We start from the raw sequence: 19,562 nt of genomic DNA, 5'->3' as shown, positions 1-19,562 counted from the left end.
ACTGCATCTCTCACTGGTGCGACCGCACCCACATCCAACGGGACTCGTGTTTGCAAATCTACAAGTCCTGGCAGGTTCCTGCCTCTTAGCGTCAGTCCATGGGAGGCAACCTGGCCCTTGGACATGGGGACACACGCTCACGTGGAGACTTTGCCGAGTGGGCACTGCTCCCCTAGCCTCACCGCCTCCAGCAGAGGTCGAACCCCCCAGAGGGGCAGGAGCGTACATCTCCTCCACTCCCCATGGTCAAATTCCCCAACCAAGTATGTGACACCGCGTGCGATGAGTGTGTCTCTCTGAGTTGTCACTTTATCTATATGATGACTTACTATGTTATAAAAACGAAGTCACGTTTATTTAAACATTTAGTTAATCGTGTTGAAACAAATGAAACTTCATGAAACTGTAGATGTCCTGGAGAATCTGGAATTTGGAGCTCTAGGAAAAGCTAAGAGTGAGCAGGGGGAGGGTACAGCTCAGTGGCAGAGCGCCTGCTTAGCATGCAGGAGGTCCTGGGTTCAGTCCCCAGTACTTCCATTAAAAAAATAAATAAATAAACCTAATTACCTCCCCCCTAAAAATAATAAAAAAGGAAAAAATTTTAAAAATTTTTAAAAAGAGTGAGCAGTGAGCTTGCTAGTCAACTGTCTGAAGGTTAAAAGAAAGTCGTTTTAGAGCTAAGAAATAAGGTGTTAACTCTGGTAATGATGGAGGCAAGTGGGATTATTTAAGGACCAGTTTATGAGAGTCAGACTCCACCCCCTCCTCTTTTGCAAGCAATCCGTCAGGCTAGCTGTTGAACTCGAAATTAATTTTATACTAATTTGTTCTCAGTTCAGGCTTTAATGAGCTTATATTTCTGGGTATTTGATTTGAACGTACATTTGATAAGTAATCTATTCAAAGTAAATTGAAACTGAGAATAAATGAGTTCGAAATTTCAGAGGTCAGTAATTAAGACTGCTGCCACCATTTGGTTTTTAATTTTTTAACCAATACTCGGCTTTCTATAGCGACATTTCACATTGCTCTAAAGTGGAGCAAATTATTTACTGTACAAGACCCCCAAAGGTGGGTAAGTTAAAAACCAGTGATTCTGGTCACTCCAGGCAGCCCAAACCGTAACATCAGCTGTGTCCCTTCACTTTCTGGGTCGCCTCTGCCCCCAACATCCATGCTGGTACCCAAGGCTGAAATCCCCCAGCCCCATGCAGAGGGCGCCAGGACCCTTCTGGTGCCGGGGGCAGTACAACCCAGTTACACAATCTCCGCAAGGTTTAGAGGGTTGTTATCGTGCCTCCTTTAAGTGCGCAAGCTAGAGTCACCTAGAGAGAGGGGACCCTGGAACTTTTCAAAAGTTGTTTCGTATGGAGGCTGCGGAGGCAGGCTGGCAGCGAGCGTGCCCCACGGCCTGGCGGGAGGCCTGGTGTGGCTGGCTGGGCAGGTGTTCCCAACCCCTCTGCCTCGTGCACCCCTTCCTGAACCTCGTGCTCAACGAAGAGGACGCCTTTGCCAGGGAGAGGAGCAGGGCTGTGAGTCTGTGCTCCTGCCCCTGAATCTTCCAGCCAAGAAGAGGAAGCCCCATCCCTGAGCTGCCGCCCCTCCCCCGCTGCCCACCATCCCTGGACACGTTTTCTCCCTGTGGAAAAGTCCCTCTCCCACCTTTGGCCCCGGACTCCAGGCCACCCTGCTCCCTGATGCCGCACGGAGGTCAGGAAGGAACCTACGAAACTTTCACTGTTTGTAGTTGGTATAATCAATAACACAAAAAGTCCAAGATAAGCTACAAACTATTAAGCTAATCAGATGGTCAAGCAAGAGGGTCCGATGTAAGATCTGTTTAAAAAATAAAAAAAGTTTTCCTTTACATTAAAAATCACCATGAATAAGATGTAACAGAAAAAAAGATCCTATGCATGCTGTCAGCAAACCTCTGCCGTCCTCTAGACGTGAGCCTGATGAAAACTTCCCAAAGCCATCCGAAAAAAACCTGAAAGTCTTCTTAAGGTCAGAAAACTGGCCTTATCACGTGGAGAGAAATAGCCTGGACATGAACAGGAACACTCTTCATTTGAAAACCGTAAATCCTGGCTAAGTTGACCTGGACATTCAAAGTAGTCAAGCTGAAATCTCAGTGGATCATTGTAGAGCTTCATATTGGATTCTAAAATTCCCCTGAAAGAGAAAGTAAACAACAATAGCGTGGAAACTTCTAGGGGAAAAAGTAGGATCAAAAGAAAACTTGCTCTCAGCAAGGTTGCCAAGAAAAATTGGGCAAAGAATAGTCTTCCAGCAAACGGTTCTGGGCACCTGAATTTCCGCATGCAGAAGAATGAAACTGAACCCCTAATTCAAGCATGTATGAAAACTAATTCAAAGTGAATCAAAGTTCTAAATAGAAGAGCTAAACCTGTTAAACTCTTAAAACACAGGCGTAAATCTTTCTCACGTTAGGTTGGGCAATGGTCTCTCAGATACGGTACCTAAAGCATGAGCATCAAATTAAAAAAGGGACAGCTTGGATCTCATCAAATGATCGCTTTTGTGCTTCAGAAGACATCAAGAAAGTGAAAAGACAACATACAAAATGGAAGAGACTATTTGCAAATCAAATATCGGATAAGGGTCTAGTATCCAGAATATATAAAGAACTCTTCCAACTCAACAATGAAAAGACAAAAATCCAACTGAAAAATAGGCAAAGGCTTTGAACAGCTAGTTCTCCAAAGACGATATGCAAGCAGCCAGCAGGCATGTGTAAGGATGCTCAACATTCTAAGTCATAAGGAAAATGAAAATCAAAACTGCAGCGAGCCGCAGACACGCCAGGACGGGTCTAACCAGCAGCACAGACAGGCAAGCGTGGGTGAGGACCAGAGGCGCGGCGCCTTCCTCCCTCCCTCCCACACGCTGCGTGTTCAGCAGCTCAGCTGCCCAGGAAGGCTTGGCAGTGCTTTCAAAACGTGAACTGAGTTACCAGGTGATCCAGCCGTTTGGCTGGTAGGTTTAACCACGTTCTTACCCACGGTATGTGCCTAAAGGAACCGGAAGAAGATGTCCACACAAAAACCTTGTCCACAAATGTTCCTGGCTGCATTATTCATAGTAGCCAAATGGTGGGAAAAGCCCAGATGCTCCTCAACTGATGAATGGGTGAATAAAATGCAGTATATTCATACAATGTAATTTTATTTAGCAATAAAAAGGAATGAAGTACTAACCCTTGCTGCTACATGAGTGCACCTTGAAAACATTATGCTCAGTGAAAGAAACCGGACACAAAGGCCACATTTTATAGGATTCCACTTCCATGAAATGAACGGAATAGGCACGTCCACAGAGACAGGAAGCAGTCTGGGGACTGCCAGGGTTGGGGTGGGGGTGATGGAGGGTGACTGCTAACGGGTGTGAGGTTTCTTTTGGGGCTGATGGAAATGTTTTGGAATTAAGTAGTGGCCATGGCTGCATAACCTTGTGAATATACTAACACCCACTGTGGTATGCTTTTAAAAGCTGAGTTTTATGGGATGCGAAGTTAATCAGAATCAGAAAAAGAGGACTTTCTCTATCTGATATCAGCAGGCATTGCAGAATGATAGGAACCACAACAGTGTGGTGTTGGCACAGGAACGGACAGACGGAAGCACGCCTCGGTGGCCTAGCCCAGAGAGTCCCGAGGTGGGGCCGCATGTGTGGGGCTGTTCCATATACGACCAGGGAGCATTTCAGATCAGCGAGGAAAGGAAAATGGTGGTGGAGACCAGCTGGCTCTTCGTTTGTGGGGAAAGTCAGATTCCAAACTCACAGCTGCACGAGAATTAATCCCAGTTTCAATTAAGGAGCTTATTCTAAGACTATAGAAGTAGAAAGTAAGAGAAGATATGTGTATAATCTTGAAGAAAGCTACCCTAAACAAGACACCAGATGCATAAATTTGACTTTATAAAAACTGGAAACTGTCCAACAAAAGACAGTGTAAATCAGTTAAAAAGACATTTCTCACATATCATCAGGCAAAATATTAATATCCTGAATATATAAAGAACTTCCAGAATCAACAAGAAAAAGTCAAAATAACAAATGTTCTGCAGGACTCCCATCTCCCCGCTCCAGCTGCCTTTCAGATGATCCTAAAATGTTGTCTCTGCTCAGTGACGAGGAGATCATCTTGGCCCCTTTCTTATGGTGTCCTTGGTGTTATTGGATTTCCCCAGTTGCTCTATCCCATTCTGCCCTCTTTCTTAGCAAAGTCAAGGTGCTGTTTGGAATTTTGTCCCTGTGGGGCAGAACAACTGGACACCAAGCCCTGCCCTGGAAAAAGTGATTAGCTGTGGTCCTGACTGGAGGAGGGGTGTGCTGAGATTGAAACCCCAGCGTTCGCGTCTCTTGCCCCTTAGAAGACGTAGCTCTTTGCTGCGGGACCACACGCAGCCACTGTTCAGAGACCGTGAATGAGGAGCGCTGAGCATCCCTCGCGTTTCTTGCCAGCCAGCCACTTACCTGGGGCTGCAGCAAAACCCTCGTTCAACAGTGAAATTAACCTTGATTCCAGACAGATATCTGTCATCAGTAATCAAGTGTCCGTGCTGTGGTTTCTTTCTGCAGGTGACATTATTAAAGAAGTGGAATGTCATAGGCACATCACACAGGGACTTCTGCCATAGAGGACTTTCCTATTTTTCTTTTCTGTTAAGAGAGACTTTCTGCTCTCAGTTGGGCAATTCATTGAGGTCCCCTCTGTCTCTCCTCACCTGCCTTCCTTTCGTCCTCTGTCTGTTTTCATAAGCCACAGATTCAGGCCTCATTTGATTGCCTGTGTGCTTAAATACCCCATCGGTTCCTCATCTCACGACAGAAGACAATTTACATGAGTGGAAAATGGCGATGCCACTGCGATTTGTTCAGCCGCTGGGGTTTGTAAAACATTCTGCGTCAGGGTTTTCCTGAAGGGTGTCAGAGAACCAAGAGGGCTGCATTTAAAAACCCTGTTGATCGTTTTTATGTCAATCAGGTGTTCCAGCCATCCATCCTGGTGGGGTCACATTGGGCTAGCAGTACATATTAAGATTGCGGGTGCAGTATTTTATGCAAAAGGGAATTGTGTAGCTGAACGCAGGATGGTGGGAGGCAGTCGGTTTATGGCGAGGGGACACGAAGACCCCAGGACTGAGCCTCGTTTCTCCTCCTTTTAGGGCCATTGTTACTACCACGGACGTGTGCAAGGATATCCTGGTTCGACGGTCAGTGTCAGCACCTGTTCTGGTCTCAGGTGAGTGACCTTGACAATGGCAGCTCTGGTCCTAAGCACAGCTCTCACGGACCACCTCCTTCTCCAGTCGCTCTAAAGCAGTAGAATGAGCGACGGGCCTCCCCTCCACCTGGCAGGACCAAGGGCCCCTCCAGTGACAACTCTGACAACTTGAGTGCCCCCCATCCCCCTGTGTTCTCCTCCCCCCATCTCAGCTTCTCCTTCGCTGCTCCTCTCTCAAGGCTGTTCTCAGGCCTGGAAGGTTGGCTGGGTTTCAGCATCCAAGGATTTGGGGAATATCTTTTGTTTTTGTGGCTCGATGCTAAACAATTCCTGGTGTTAAAAAATAGACATTAGCTATTAGCATTTAAGCTGCTTTCTTAATAAAAATAAAAAGGGCTTCTTCTCACGAGGAGACAGAGTGAGGGGATGGATGAGCACAGGTCCAGGTGAGCCGAGCCCGAGGACCAGCCCCTCTTCCCTCACATGCAGCCCCCCTTCCAGTTACAGGAAGGAGCCACCGTGGACTCGTGGGCTTCCCGGGAAAACCAGTTTGTTTGACAGATTTCCAGCCGCCTCAGCCATTTTTACTGGCTTTATTTGTTGAGTTTGTGAACTAGTGGCTTGTGTCCTCAGAGTCCTGCTGGGCACTGGCCTGTGGCACCAGAGCGCTGTGTTGTAGACAGAGGGGGGCCTGGGAGCCCCAGCCTGGGGGCCTCGCGGGGCTGTGAGTCTGAATGCGGCCACAGAGAGGAGGCCACTGTGCACACAACGTGCACATCACACACACACACGCAATATACCACACACACCACAGCACACACACCAGATTCTGCCGAGCATCTGACTCTTGGTGACAACCTCCCGTCTCCCACCTGGAGAACGTTCCCTCATGGCTACCTGGCACAGACCTCGGCTTGGCAGGGAGGACGAACGTGAAATCCTTGTGGCTGGGATTTAAGGATAAGTCAGAAGAGTGAGTACTGCGTCGTCTGGTGCCGACCACTGAGACGGGGTGGGGACACTGACGGGGCACGCTGTCCGGGGGCGGCGCTACTGAGAATTTAAACTTCCCAGCTTTTTGTGCTGTTGTTGCAAAAGCAGCAGACCGTGCATCAACAGAGAAATTCCGGAGTTATTTAGTCAGCTTTGTGATCTTGCAAGGAGAGAGTCAGACCAGAGACAAAGCTGTGTTCGATCAACTGCTCCCTGGCAGAAGAATCAATTGAGAGTAGGAATAAAGGGGGAAAAATGCAATGAGTGTAGCACCAGCCTAGCAGATTTTCAGAAAGGAAACAGGGTTAAAAATGATGTGAAAGATGGTGTGACTCCCCCGCCCCAAATACATTCAGATCTAGGAATGTGGAGGAAAACTCAAGTGTCCTCGGGGACGCATTCATTAGGGCCCCGCAGATTAGAGTTTTGCAGAGAAAAGCAGAGAAGGAACATCCTGCTTTGCTTCAAAAAGGCTGATCAAAGGTGGACAGGCGAGCAGAGCTCTGTCCTGGAGGAGAGGAGAGAGGAGGGAAGCGGACAAGCCGTCCTTCTTCATCTGAAGCTTGAAGGGGGAAAGATAGGGAGAGAGAAGCACACGGAGATCCCAGAAGAAAGGATGAAAGAGGAAGCAGCTCCTGCACGGAGGGAATGGAGTGCAGTGTGGAAAACAGGCCATAAAAACGAGTGCGGCCGAAAAGCTCACACTTTGAAAGGACTCCGAGTCAAACGGGAAGCTCAGGCCATGAGTTAGCTTTGTGCTGTATCGCGTGGCTCCCCAAGATGCTCGGCCCCCGTTAGCACAGTTTCAGCGCAGTGTTGGTGGTTCTCCTGGTCTCTCCCGTCTGCTCTCGCTGCTTCCTGCCTCGCCCCCTGCCCCTGGGTTCCTGAGCCCGCGGGCATCCCTGAGAGCATCCGGGGCTCCTCGGCACTGTCTGCCCAGGGACAAGCTTGCATCGATGGGTAGAGGATTCTTCCCCTCCGCCCCAGAGTCGCTCAGCTGCTGTTTCGTGCTGGGACAGACGTCCAGCCCTGGCTCGCTCCTCCTGGGGCATCCAAACAGCCATGTCCCTGTGTCCTGATCTGATTCATAAACACCACCTTCTCACTGTCTTCCAGCTCCCCAGCCAGAGCATGAGCTCCTTGAGAGAAGAGACTCCTTATTCTCTTGCTCCGCCTTCAGCTCCTGCTCGGAAATCGGACACAAGGAGTCTCAGGGGCTGACACTTTTGGAATAAGCCAAAGGTCCTCCCATCACCTGCGGGCATAGTGGTTAAAATCAGGCTGAATTTCTCAGGGAACCACCTGTGCTTTGACAGACGTAAGCCAAGCATTCACCTAATAGATGAGGAACCTGGGATCTAGATTTGTAAACTAGGTATTGGTTGTAATAATCACGTCACTTTTAAATGGGGTTTAGGGTACCTGAGCACAAGGTGTGCACACGCTCACACTTATGCACCCCTACGTTCACGTATGCTGTGACACGCAGGCACACACACAGGCACACACGTCCACTCGCACATTTCCCGGGGTGGTGACGACAAGCAGGCGACGCCAGGCTTTGCTTTCGTCGTCATCACAATTTCTGCTCTCAGGAGGACGGGGCGGGTGGTACTGGCACTGCTGCGCAGAGCAGCTGCAGCTCGGTCACCAGGCGCCTGGTCCTGACGCCGCAGCTCGGAGCTGCAGCGTCTCCTGTCAGGTCATGCCGTCACCCCCTCCCTAGTCACAGCTGCCGTCTCAGGAGAGAGGCATCTCGGCGTTTACACGGAGGCCTTGCACGTCCTCATGTGATGCGCACTAAGCCGTAGGCGGGTAGCACACGCCTCAGACTACGGACGGGGAAGTGAAGGCTGGGAAAGCGACTTTCCCAGAGTCCCTCAGCTGTGATGGGCCGAACTCCACCTCAAACCCAAGTCTAGCTGCCTCCTCGGTCCATACTTGCTCCACTAAACCTTTTGCACAATTTGCATCCAACCTTCTTTTATTTTTATTAACCTTTTTTTTTAACTGAAGTACAGTCAGTTTACAATGTTGTGTCAGTTTCTGGTGTACAGCACAATGTTTCAGTTGTACAACCTTTTTCTGCCCCATTGTCCTGTACCCTGAGGAAACCCCCCCTATTCCAGACACACTGTTTTCTAGCTATTGCCAGAACACGCCCACACACACATCTCACTGCCTTTATCCCTGCTGTGCCTGGGCCCAGGACACACTCCTCTCACCACCTCTCATCGGCTTTGGAAGGTCTACTCTCCCATCAAGGCCCAAATCAAATGGCGCCTCCTCCGTGAAGCCCACCCTGGCTTCTCAGACACTCCTCACCACGCAGCTCAACCCTACCTGGCCTGCACTGCCACAAACAGTCTGTGCTTACACAGCACAGTTCCTGTAGCAGAGCAGCCAGTTCACGTGTGTTTACATCCCTGTGTTAAGGCACGCGTCCTTCCTTGGCCCACTGACCGTCAGTTACCATATCTTGCAGTTTCACTACCCTGTTGTCAGGACCTTCAGGACGGGGAACATGTCCGGTATGTTCCTTCCAGGCCTTGGAGCTCTTAGCACTGGCCTTCGATGTGGGAGGCAGCACAAGTTGCTTTTAAAAACTCGCTTTAAATAAAAATATTCAGATGCAAGTTTATTTGGTTCCTGATAAGTACACACACTACTGTGTTCCTTTAAGGTCTTGCCTTGATTTTGATTATGTAATATGAAGGTTACGGCACTAAATTTTATATAACAAAATCAGATATAACACAGAATGTGAGAATACTTCTTGCCCCCACACTATTGAAAATTAGTCAATCAGCTTAGGTTTAAAGGGTAAAACTGGCCAGTGTTATGGTCCCTGGAATGAGAAATGACCATTCCAGTGAAAGGAGTGATTTGCAATTTAGGGAAACGAGTGAGAGGGGGCGAAGTGAGAGCTGGGAAATGAGCCGCAGCCCTCCGGCAGGGCCAGCCACACCGAGGATGCGTGGGTTCCGGTCCTCCCCGCGCCTCGCAGCTCAGCTGGAGTGTTCGCTGATGTGGGTGCAGGTGGGTTTTCCACATCTCACAGCTCAGCCTGAATGGCCTGCAGCAAAGTGGTTTATGGGACCAAGAAGTCAGGCACATGGAGATGACCTCGCCCTTGCTGTCTTGTCTGCTAGCCTGAGCTCCAGGAAGGCAGGGCCCTGGCCACCCTAGCACTGCCTGGATCCTGGCACCTTATAGGCACTCAGTAAACACTGGTGGAATAAATTCGCTCTCCCCGAGCCGTCAAGTGGTCAACGAAACATAATGCCAGCCAGTCCAAAATTTTAAAAAGTCTTTTAAGTTTAGTAGATCATGTTAAGAAAGAAATTAGCTTACAGTGGAGGTGAAGTTAATTTGACCTTGACCTCTGCTCTGTGACCTTCTGCTCCTTCAGCGCCCGTCACGGCTACGCTGGCTCCCCTCACCCCACCAGCCACGCCATCTCTGCCTGGGGCTCTCTTTCCCCTTTCCTCCTCCTCCTCCCTCGGAGATATTCATCCGTCATCCTGTGTGAACATCTGTGGGAGCCCATCTGCACCATCTCCAAGCTGCTCTGGTCCCCACCCTGAAGGACGCCCAAGGTCAAGTCTCAGCCCTCCCAGGCCCCACTCCACTCAAAACTCGGGCTGTCCAAATCCCCACTCCTCGGTCCCCAGACCGGCTCCTGCCCTGAATTCTTTTCCATTAAAGGTCCAGCCCATCTCAGGCTCCTAAGCTTAGTCCCCGGGGGTCTCTGACAACCTCCGCAGGCACCCAGCCCTGGCCCGCTCCCTGCTTACAGCATCTCTTTCGTCCACTCCCTCTCCCCCTGTTTCCCCGTCACCTCCCCAGAGCAGCCCTCCCTCCAGGATTTGTAAACTGCCTCCCACCCATACTTCCCACCTCCTCCCTTCCCTCCACAGCCATCGTGCGCATTCCAGAAGGTCGTGTTTCAAGAACACTGTGTGGTCATAAGTCCCGCCACCCTCGGCTCTCAGAGCCGCGTGGCTCAGACACTGGTTCAGCAGTGTTTCCGTGGGCGTTTATCCTCCTCACATACCGATCACCTGCCGCCGCACATCGTTTTTGTATAATGAAGTAAGTGCCTGAAGGAGGCACACAAAACCCCCTGAGAAGTGCAGCGGAAGGGCCTTAAAGGCCAGAGCATCCTGCAGGAAGGGATGGCCGACCCGGACCTCAAAGATTATGCCTCAGCCTGGAAGGCTCTGCCCGAGGGCTGCCCAGGAACAGCAAAGGCCTTTGCGGGGAACACGGCCTTGGCCCTAAAGCAGCTTGCATCCCGCAAGGCCAGAGGGCTGCAAGACTAGGAGCAGGAGGACTGGCTAGAGGCCCCGGGGATGGGGGTGGGGAGTGGCCAGGGAAGAGGGGCCAGCAAGAGCCGAGTCCTGGAGGCTGAGAGTTGGAAGAGCGTAAAAGCGGCAGTACCGCCGCCTGTGCGCGGCGTGCGCAGCACAGTGAGCGATGCGGCCGCAGGTGCAGCCCGAGGCTGAGAGCCAGGGTCAGCGCCGCGCCTTCCAGCCACCGCCGCCAAGTGCAGCGCCCGCCCGCCCGCCTTCTGCGGTCCCCGCTGTCCTTCCGCACGTGTTCTCCGTTTCAGCTACAGCGTTTCTTTCCAACCACACTCTGTTTCTCTCGCCTACTCTTGCTCCTTCAAGGCCACTCACATCCCACATCTCCAAGTCCTCCCCATCCTCCCAAACTCCCTGCAAGGCCCCTGTCCCCCACCGGCCATTTATCAATCATGCTTAGGTCAGCACTGGGCTGACCGCCCGGCCCGTGGTCAGCTCTGAGTTCCTCCGGCGTTTTGCATTTGGAATTCAGCTGCACCCACCCTAGCACAAGTCCTTGGCGACTCAGGAGAGGGCCTGACCATCCATTGAGGCCAAGGACAAGAGAGCAGGCTTGAGAGCCAGGTGCATCTGGGGACTCCTGGCTCTGCCGCTGACCAGCTGTGTGCCTGTGTTAGTTTCCTAGGGCGACCATAACACGTAAGCACAAACTGGGTGGCTTCCAGCAACAGAAATGTGTTCTCTCTCAGTTCTGGAGGCCAGAAGTCTTGAGATCAAGGTGTTGGCAGGGTTGGTTTCTTCTGGAGGCACCGAGAAAGAGCCCACTCCATGCCCGTCCCCTGTCTCCTGGCAATCCTCAGCGCTCCTCAGTTGTAGATACATCGCACCAGCCTCTGCCTCTGTCCTCGTGGCCTTCGGCCCTGCGTCTCTGCATCTTCTCCTTTTTCTGTCTCTTATAAGGACACATGTCACTGACTTTAGGGCCCACCCTAGATCCAGGATAATCTCATCTTGAGGTCCTGAACCCAGTCACATCGGCAAAACCCCCTTTTTTCCCCCAAGAGTTGTATTCACAGATACCAGGGATTAGGACTTGGACATATCTTTTGGGGAGACACAATTCACCCCAGCACAGAGACCTCAGGCTCTCATCATTGGCTTCCTATTAGTAAAAGAGGTTCATGATAGCTACTTTGCAGGACGGCTATAAATATTCGAAAAAATAGAGAATTCAAGGGCCTGGCTCGTGGGGGCTGGGGAGAGTGGGGAGTGACTGCTGACAGGTGCAGGACTTGCTTTGGGGGGATGACGAAAATGTTCTGGAATCAGGTGGTGGTGATGGTCACACAACTCAGTAAATACACTAAAAACCATTGAATTTTGTGCTTTGAAAGAGTGAGCTTAACGGTTTGTGAATTATTTCTCAATGAAGCTGTTATTTCTAAAAGGAGCCTGGCGCAGGGCAGGCATACATCAGAGCTGCCGTTATTATTACCGCTGTGCCAGTAACAGCGCTTCTGAGCATCTTTCCCAACGGTTTGTTTTACCTCTTTTGTCATGCCTCCGCAACTGGTCATGAATTACATTTGGAACGGGAACCGGGGTGAGAGGTCTTTATGTGTTCTGCAGGAGCTAGCCCGGCGCTTGGCACGTCGTGGGGGATAACGGATATTTGTTTTGATTGTATGTGAGTCATTCACGTGGAGATTGCGTGTTGAAAATCAGCTCGATGCTGCCTGTGTGATCGCTAACACTGCTGCCGTCACTGGATCAAACACAGAAGTGGCAGGATGTTACTTTTGACCCATGAGGTCCTCCCAAAAGGGACTGAAATTAAATTTCAGGCCAGCTGCATCTCTAACTTCTGATTGACAGCACAGTATTGAGCCCAAAAGTCTTTTTCCAAGAAAATGCAGTTAGCAGTGGGACATGGAACTAGCCCCGTTAATTCATACTTTCGAATCAGCATCTTATTATGGGTCGTCAAAACCCGCGTGCCGTCACCCTGCTGGCTTGGGAGTAGTGAGAAAAATCTTAACACGAGCAACGCTGTTAAGCTGTGTTATTGCCTGGTGCATCTTAGCTTTGGACATTAAAAACTGAATTTTAAGAAGGACAAAAACTTCTCTTGAGGAAATATAGGTTCCCTGAGTTATCACTTGCAAAGCTAACAAAATCGATTTTAAAATTTTAATAGATTCCTCCCGGTTTCCATTGAAGGGAGAACAACATGATTTGGACGTTTAAACTAAGGCTGCACGTTTTCAGAGCAGCAACTCCATTTCTCTGGCCCCTTTCCCTTTGATTTCTGCCTCCGTCATGGTCATCCTTGTTCTGGGCCCCACATCCCTCTCAAAACAGCGCTGGAAGGAGGCAGGCGAGCGTGGACATGGATCTCAAGCTCTGAATACACGGGTCCAGATTGGGTCCCACCTGTGCCTCAAGCTACCTGCATGCCCTTGACAGCAGCGGGGAAAGTGACAAGGGCTGTGCTGTATGTGGACCCACTGAACCTGGATCCTAGGCCATACGGGGTGGTCCTCGTCACCCCCAACCACCCCTCTGTCTTCTCCTCTCTCGGTTCACCACCACTCACTGGGCTGGTGCAGTGTTCTCCTGACCCTCTAATCTCCCCATAGAGAAGACACCCACGGTCCTCATCTTTCCCAAACATTGAAAACTGTCTTCCAACCTTTCTCCCCCTCCTCTACCCCACTTTCGAAGTCTGCTTGATTTAAATTCTGCACTCTATGAGATCCTTTCCACTCCAAGTTTACAACTAAATATCTGTGACATTCAACTTAAATTGCATTTGCTTATCTAGCTTGGGGCCAGTAAGGACTGTGAGAATGTCAAGTTTTTACATCTCAGAAACCCTGACTCCTTGAATTTTGTGTCCACTGTGGTTTCCAGCAATCTCTAGAGCTGAATGATTAATTATACCCAAGACAGTCCAAAGCAATTATTTAATTAAGATGCATTATTGGCTGCCAGTTGTTTAGAGCAAAGGGAAAGGCTTCACCCCAGTTTCTCAACATCTGGCCTTTGGATGACTTGAAAGATAAAAGGAGATATGAGAACATTTTTATGACTGAGTAACAGTTTCTAGAAATTTTCCATTAAGCAGAAAAACATTTTCAGTAATTTGCTTCTTATGATTAGAGCTTGGTGACATGTTTTACTGTAAGTGTTCAGCTTATTTAAATCCAAAGCAAAACAGAAAATGTTGCAGTGCGGAATGAAATGTTGGTGTCATTTCTTTTTAAGGCAGGAACGTCCGTCTTCTAGCCAATCTATTTTCCTTTCAAATGTATGCATTTTCCACTTTCCCCTGGCCTATTTTTTTCCCCAAAGTTCTCCTTCTTAATTTAGGCCTTTTGAAAATCAACTTTAATTGACAGAAATTCCTCACCACCCATCCTAAACTGAGAAATCTAAGTTTTATTTCATCAAGAACTTTTCAAAGCAAAAAATATAAGCCACCCCAGAGCTGATGGCCAAAGTCATGTCTGTATGGTCTACCCGGAGAGACATGAAGACACTCGTTGGGGGCTGGGGGGTAGGGGTCAGGAACACAAGAGAACAGCCACATATAATGACTTCTAATCAATCTGTGGGATTGGAAAATAGCCAACGATTGTTCAGTTACTCCTAACCACAGGGGCGCCCCCATCTCTGAACAGTCAAGTGCCGCAAGTGTTGGCAGCATACAGCTTAGCTTTCCAATGGTTTCCAGCTGCCCCGTGCGTCCCCGTGCTGTCTTCTCATTTAGGCTGCAGTCATCCTGGGCGTGATCTTGCTGTTTCTCCCACTGTTTATAACAAAACAGGACTAGTGGAGTAATCCTAGTTGAATGATACTGAATTGATTATGAGTATGTGTTCCTCTGTTGTGTTCAGAATGAATATTTAAGTCAAACCTTGTGCTTCCATACCATTTGAGTATTGAAATACTGTCATTCCGTTAAAATCTAAGAATGGTTAAATCGTCACCTATAAGTGGACCATCAGGACGCCTCGGATGAGTGAACGAATGAACAAATAACTCAGCCATGATGGGTGACACAGGCCCACCTTTCACGCTCCATCCTTTGGAAACAAGCTGAGATCGTCTGAAAAAAAACTGACGGAGCACCCAGCTTACTCAGCTGTTTCTTGAGGAGTAAGGTGTACTCACATCCTTGGGTTGAGACAATATAAATCATGTGGTATAAACCTGGAGCCCATGGTCCTGAATCTCCTGAAATTATCTGCAAAATATTGTGGATAAGCATGTACATGGGAATCCTTCTGGGGAGAGTGTAAGGAGTTCATGTCTCAAAAGAGGTTACGAGTCAGTGTGTTAGAGCTGCCTCTTTACAATCAGATGAATTTTACCTGAAAATTTGTATGTAATTCTAGAATGGACAGACTGTGGTCAGCTTGATAAATCACAGAAGCTGCCAGGCGTGGGAACTCAGCACACCCAGCTTACTTTTACCCAAACTTCCATGAAGAAAAAAACTTATTTCAACATCAGGAGGAGCCTTTCAATGAAAGGACTTGCTGTTCCACCTTGGGAAAAAGAGAAACGAAACCCAGCACGTAGGCTGATGTCTCCTCTTCACTGGAAGGGAGCTGGCGTGGCTCATTTCCAGGAAGCAGGACACACCACGAGCCCTGTCCTGCCCCGGGTCAGACATGCCTTGGGGTCCGTGTGGTCATGCCACCTTCTGTCTCTGCAAATTAGAATAGTTAGCAAATGTGTCCATTTTTCAAAAGAACTTAGACTTTTATTCCCAAACCAAAATGTCAGCACAAAGGGTTCTTTGTTAGTTCTTTTCATTCCCAGAAGTATATGTATCATGTCAATGCTGTAGTTCATGTCAGTGAGCCACGAGTGGCCAGGATGCGGGCAGAGGTGTCACCAAAGCATAGGACCCTCCTGAAATTGTCAGTCTTTGGATGAACACGTTAATAGAAGCCTGATGTGGGGGTCCGCCCTTGTCAGTATCAAAGAGCTACTACCATTCAGCACCGACCGTGACCTCCGCTGGGCGAGAAGTTGTAACCAGATGGCTTAGCAGCCCCACTGCCCAGGTAAAGAACCAAGTTCGGACAGGACAGGGTCACACAGCTAGTAAGTGGCAGAGCTGGGACTTAGCCCAGGCTGCTGGATTCAGAAGGCCTCCTTCTCAGTCTAGGGGCTGGGGCGTTCTTCACACCTCTAAAGAGCGGTCCACTGTTCACCAGAACTGACCTGGCGGCAGACTTCAGCCTTCAGGGAGCAGTTCTGACGCTCGGTGCACTTCCATTTGTTCCTTGATTCACACATCGCCCACAAAATGAAGAAGTGAAATATAAAAGAGCATACTTTAAAAAAATTTTATTGAAGTATAGTTGATTTACAATGTTATGTAGTTTCGGGTGTGTGATTCAGTTTTATATAAATATCTGTATCTATTCTTTTTCAGATTCTTTTCTATTGTAGGTTATTACAAGATATTGAGTATAGTTCCCTGTGCTACATAGTAGGTCCTTATTGTTTATCTGTTTTGTATCCAGTAGCGTGTATCTGTTAATCCTAAACTCCTAATTTATCCCTCCCCTCTTTCCCCTTTGGTCACCATAATTGTTTGAAAAAAGCATCATAAGTTTAATACTCAAACTTACATCAGAATCACTTCAACTACTTAACAAATATAGTTGATCAGGATGAATAATTCAGCTGTAGGAATTTTCCTTTAAAAAAAAGATTTCCCTCCAGAATCATGTCTGCTAATTCAGGTACAGTTACTTTCTAAGCAGATGAAACATCTTTTCTCTTAACTCTTCTTCCCAGCAATATATCCTTGAGAAGGAAAAAACAAACAAATGGAAAACGTAAAGACTAAACACAGTCTTCCCTTTACCATCAAGTATTTGAGACAAAAAAATTTCTCAGACTTGGTTTTTAAAAGACTTGCAAAAATAAATCAGTGCAAACATATGGCACAGAAATGTCCTTTCCAATTCAGAGCTGAGAATGTAAAGAAATTGGTGTTTCTCCTTTTATTCTCTCCCTCATTAAGAACTAGGTTTCAGCCATTAACAAGAAGCTGCCCAGAAAAGTCATGTATTTTTTTCTTATTTCTTTTTCAACAGGGGACTTATTACCTTTGAAAATAACACCTATATTTTGGAGCCAATGAAAAATGCAACCAACAGATACAAACTCTTCCCCGTGGAGAACCTGCAGGGCGCCTGGGGATCGTGCGGCTCCCACCCCAACGTGTCCGGCCTCGCCGCGCACAGCAGGCTCCTGTCGCCCTCCCGGATGCAGACAAGGAGGGTAGGAGGGAAACCCCCTGTTGTGTCTCTGGGGAGCCGGGGGCTCCGGCTGGGGGGCTCACTGCTAAGACGTCTGGAGAAGTTTTGCCGTCTGTGTCTGAGGGGTGGAGTCACCCACTTGATCAGGAGGTGGTTGATGTTACATGGGCAGAACGTAATCAAATCCCAAAACCTCCATCCTTGCACTGCAAACGTCAGCCTCGGGCTCACTGACCTATGCCGGGCGAAGCCGGGCGCAGAGGACAGTACACCGCCGTACCTTGTCTCCGGTGAGAACCTGCCGGGCCTGGCCCCAGGACTCTGCCCCGCTGTGGCGTCCCACCCTGGCACGGACCCTCCCCGAAAACATTGTGGAGGTTTCCCCGTCGCACGTCTGTTTGAGAATTAGGGTCTTCGTAGGATTTGTACAGCACCCCCCACCCTTGCCCACTCGCCTGTGCAGGTAAACGGAGTCCTGGTCCAGGCAGTGTGGCTAAGGAGGGTTGTTCACCCCCAGTCCTGCTGCGTGGGGCTGTCCCACGTCCCTCCCGGGCTCTCTGCCTTCTGGCCACCTGCCCGGTCTGCTCACCCCGGGCCTTCCCTTCTGCTGTGTAACTGGAGACAGTCATTACCTAGTGGAGTTTGGGCCCCAGCTCTCCCTCCGGGAACCCTCCACCCCAAACGGCTGCCTGACCCTCTCGTCAGTGTTACGTGGGCTCCCCCAGCCACTGCAGAACACTCTTAAAAAGGAGTCAGGGTAACCGCATGCGGCTGGAGGCCCTGAATTCAGATGAGCACAACCCAATAGGAAATTATCAACAACCTCCTGAATTTTCATCTCTTTCTTTCCTCTGTTGACAAGAAATCCAGAATTCCTAGATGTGACGTCTCACGTGCTGCCGGTTGATGGTCCGGGGACATGTTCTCAAGGTTCCATGGAACACCCCTGGTCCTTCCCGGCTTTGACTTGAGGGTTACCAGTGCTTAGCACGCCACACGTTGTGAATATTGTGCCTCTTTGATTCCCGATCGTTTTCCCAAAGTCAAACAGTAAACATTGTCCTAAACCACCGCTTCTCGTTCTTAGAATTTCCGTCCGACCCATGGAGAGGTGCGTGTTCCCCTCACCTGCCCTTACCTGCACCACTTCAGGGCCCTTCATTCTAATTGTACACCCCTTCTTCCCATCCTGATTCCTCCGCCTGCGTGGCCCTCTCTTCCCTGTTTGTTAACATACTCCTGAGATTTTGTGCAGCAGGTGCTTACGAACTCTTTTGTCTAGTCCTTGCCCATCACGCCCGTCAGGCACTGTAACACTGCTGCCCTGTGGCGGGGTGAATCTCAACCCAGGGAGCAGGGCTGCAGAAGTGCCCCCCACCACCACTGGCAGCCTCTGGAGAGCCTCTTCATCCCGCCCTCCTCCCCCCGCCCCCCTAGCGGGACAGAGTTAAGAGATGGACTCAGAAGCCAGCCTCTGTGGTCCCAGGGCCCGTTTTATGCTCCAAACGCTCTGGCCTTTGATTCCAGGCCTCGGATAAGATGTGATGAAGCTGTAGCTTTTGCAGTCATAAACAAGCAGAACATCTGCATTTTGTTTTCGAGGCTCCTGGCTTGGAATGCCTTGTTGAACACACGTTATCCACCTGCTGAGATTTATAACCTGACACTTTAAACGACACTCAAATACGTTTGCCGTTTCATTTATAAGCCCGTGCCTGGTCTGTCCTTGCGAGCCATATTTTAATTCTTTAACTAAGCTTACAGCTCCATAGAACCGTGATGGGCACAGTAATTTCTGGTCATTTTGACTTGGAGCAAAATGGGGAAAACCCTGAATGCCAGTGCTGTTTTGTTAATCATGTATGCGGAAGTGTAAACGAGCCTTTAAATTGGAAAGGGGAGGCACCTCCTGGAGTCCAACTCCATTCTCGATATTTCTCTCTAGAAATAGTTGTGATTGTTTTTAGGAAAGAGAAAATGTCTTTGACGTAAGGTTCATCTGTACAATCAAAATGATACAAAAAAATCATTTTCAAGTAAGTGGAATACGTGGGACTCAGAATTATACCCAAGACAGTTTGGAGCAGCCCCTACGGTAAATACGAAGGGACATAGGTTCTCCGCCGCGTACCTGCCTGCCTGACACCACCTTTATTTTATACTCAAAAATCAGTGTCGCTGCAGGGAAGTCTCCCTGTTTATGCACTGCGGCAACTGCATTCGCTTTTCCCCAGCATTTTTCTGCCTCTACTAAATGTTAACTATTGCAAAGATTGGCTTTGCAGACTGAGATTTTTCTGCAGATGCGTGCGTTTTTCTTCAAGGGGCCACAGGAATAAATCTGCACTCGGGGTAGGCACTGGCTATAATCGAAGCTTGAGCTATTGTTTGCCATTTCTACAAGGCTCTACGTCTGATTTTCACGAGAACCCAAGTTGCTTCTGGAAGGGCGCCTGCAGTCAGAAGGCTTCACCACCACTTCCCTCCTCTGCAGCCTTTTCAGTCCAGCCTGAAGAGGAGAGTCCTTGTCACTCAGCCTTCCCGTGAATACCCCCTCCCTCTCCATCAGAAATTCATTCAAAAGTGCAAACTAACTTTAGCCAAGCCCGCCCGAGCAGGCTGTGCGCCAGGTGAAGGCGGTGAATCTGCTGGTGGAGAAAATCACGCCATACGTCTTGAAGGCAAACATAAATTATTTTTGAATTAGCCTCTCTTTGGGGATTA

General features: G+C 49.1%; 1 protein-coding gene across 3 annotated transcripts in view; it reads left to right on the top strand.

The window, feature by feature from the left end:
* Positions 1-19,562, top strand: part of ADAM12 (ADAM metallopeptidase domain 12) — a 323,192-nt gene that overhangs the window by 211,803 nt on the left and 91,827 nt on the right. For all 3 annotated transcript variants that reach the window (XR_012077674.1, XR_012077673.1, XM_072972099.1), the window contains exons 5-6: positions 5,193-5,269; positions 16,674-16,860. Coding sequence is in view for 1 of the 3 variants with exons in the window: in XM_072972099.1 (XP_072828200.1) it covers positions 5,193-5,269; positions 16,674-16,860 (264 nt within the window). In the remaining 2 variants the exon portion in view is untranslated. The remainder of the gene's footprint in view (positions 1-5,192; positions 5,270-16,673; positions 16,861-19,562) is intronic.

This window comes from Vicugna pacos, chromosome 11 (genome assembly GCF_048564905.1).
Source record: "Vicugna pacos chromosome 11, VicPac4, whole genome shotgun sequence".
Classification (NCBI taxonomy): Eukaryota; Metazoa; Chordata; class Mammalia; order Artiodactyla; family Camelidae; genus Vicugna; species Vicugna pacos.
The sequence above is the reverse complement of the archived record's forward strand: the minus strand, read 5'-3'. Positions and strand labels throughout refer to the sequence as shown.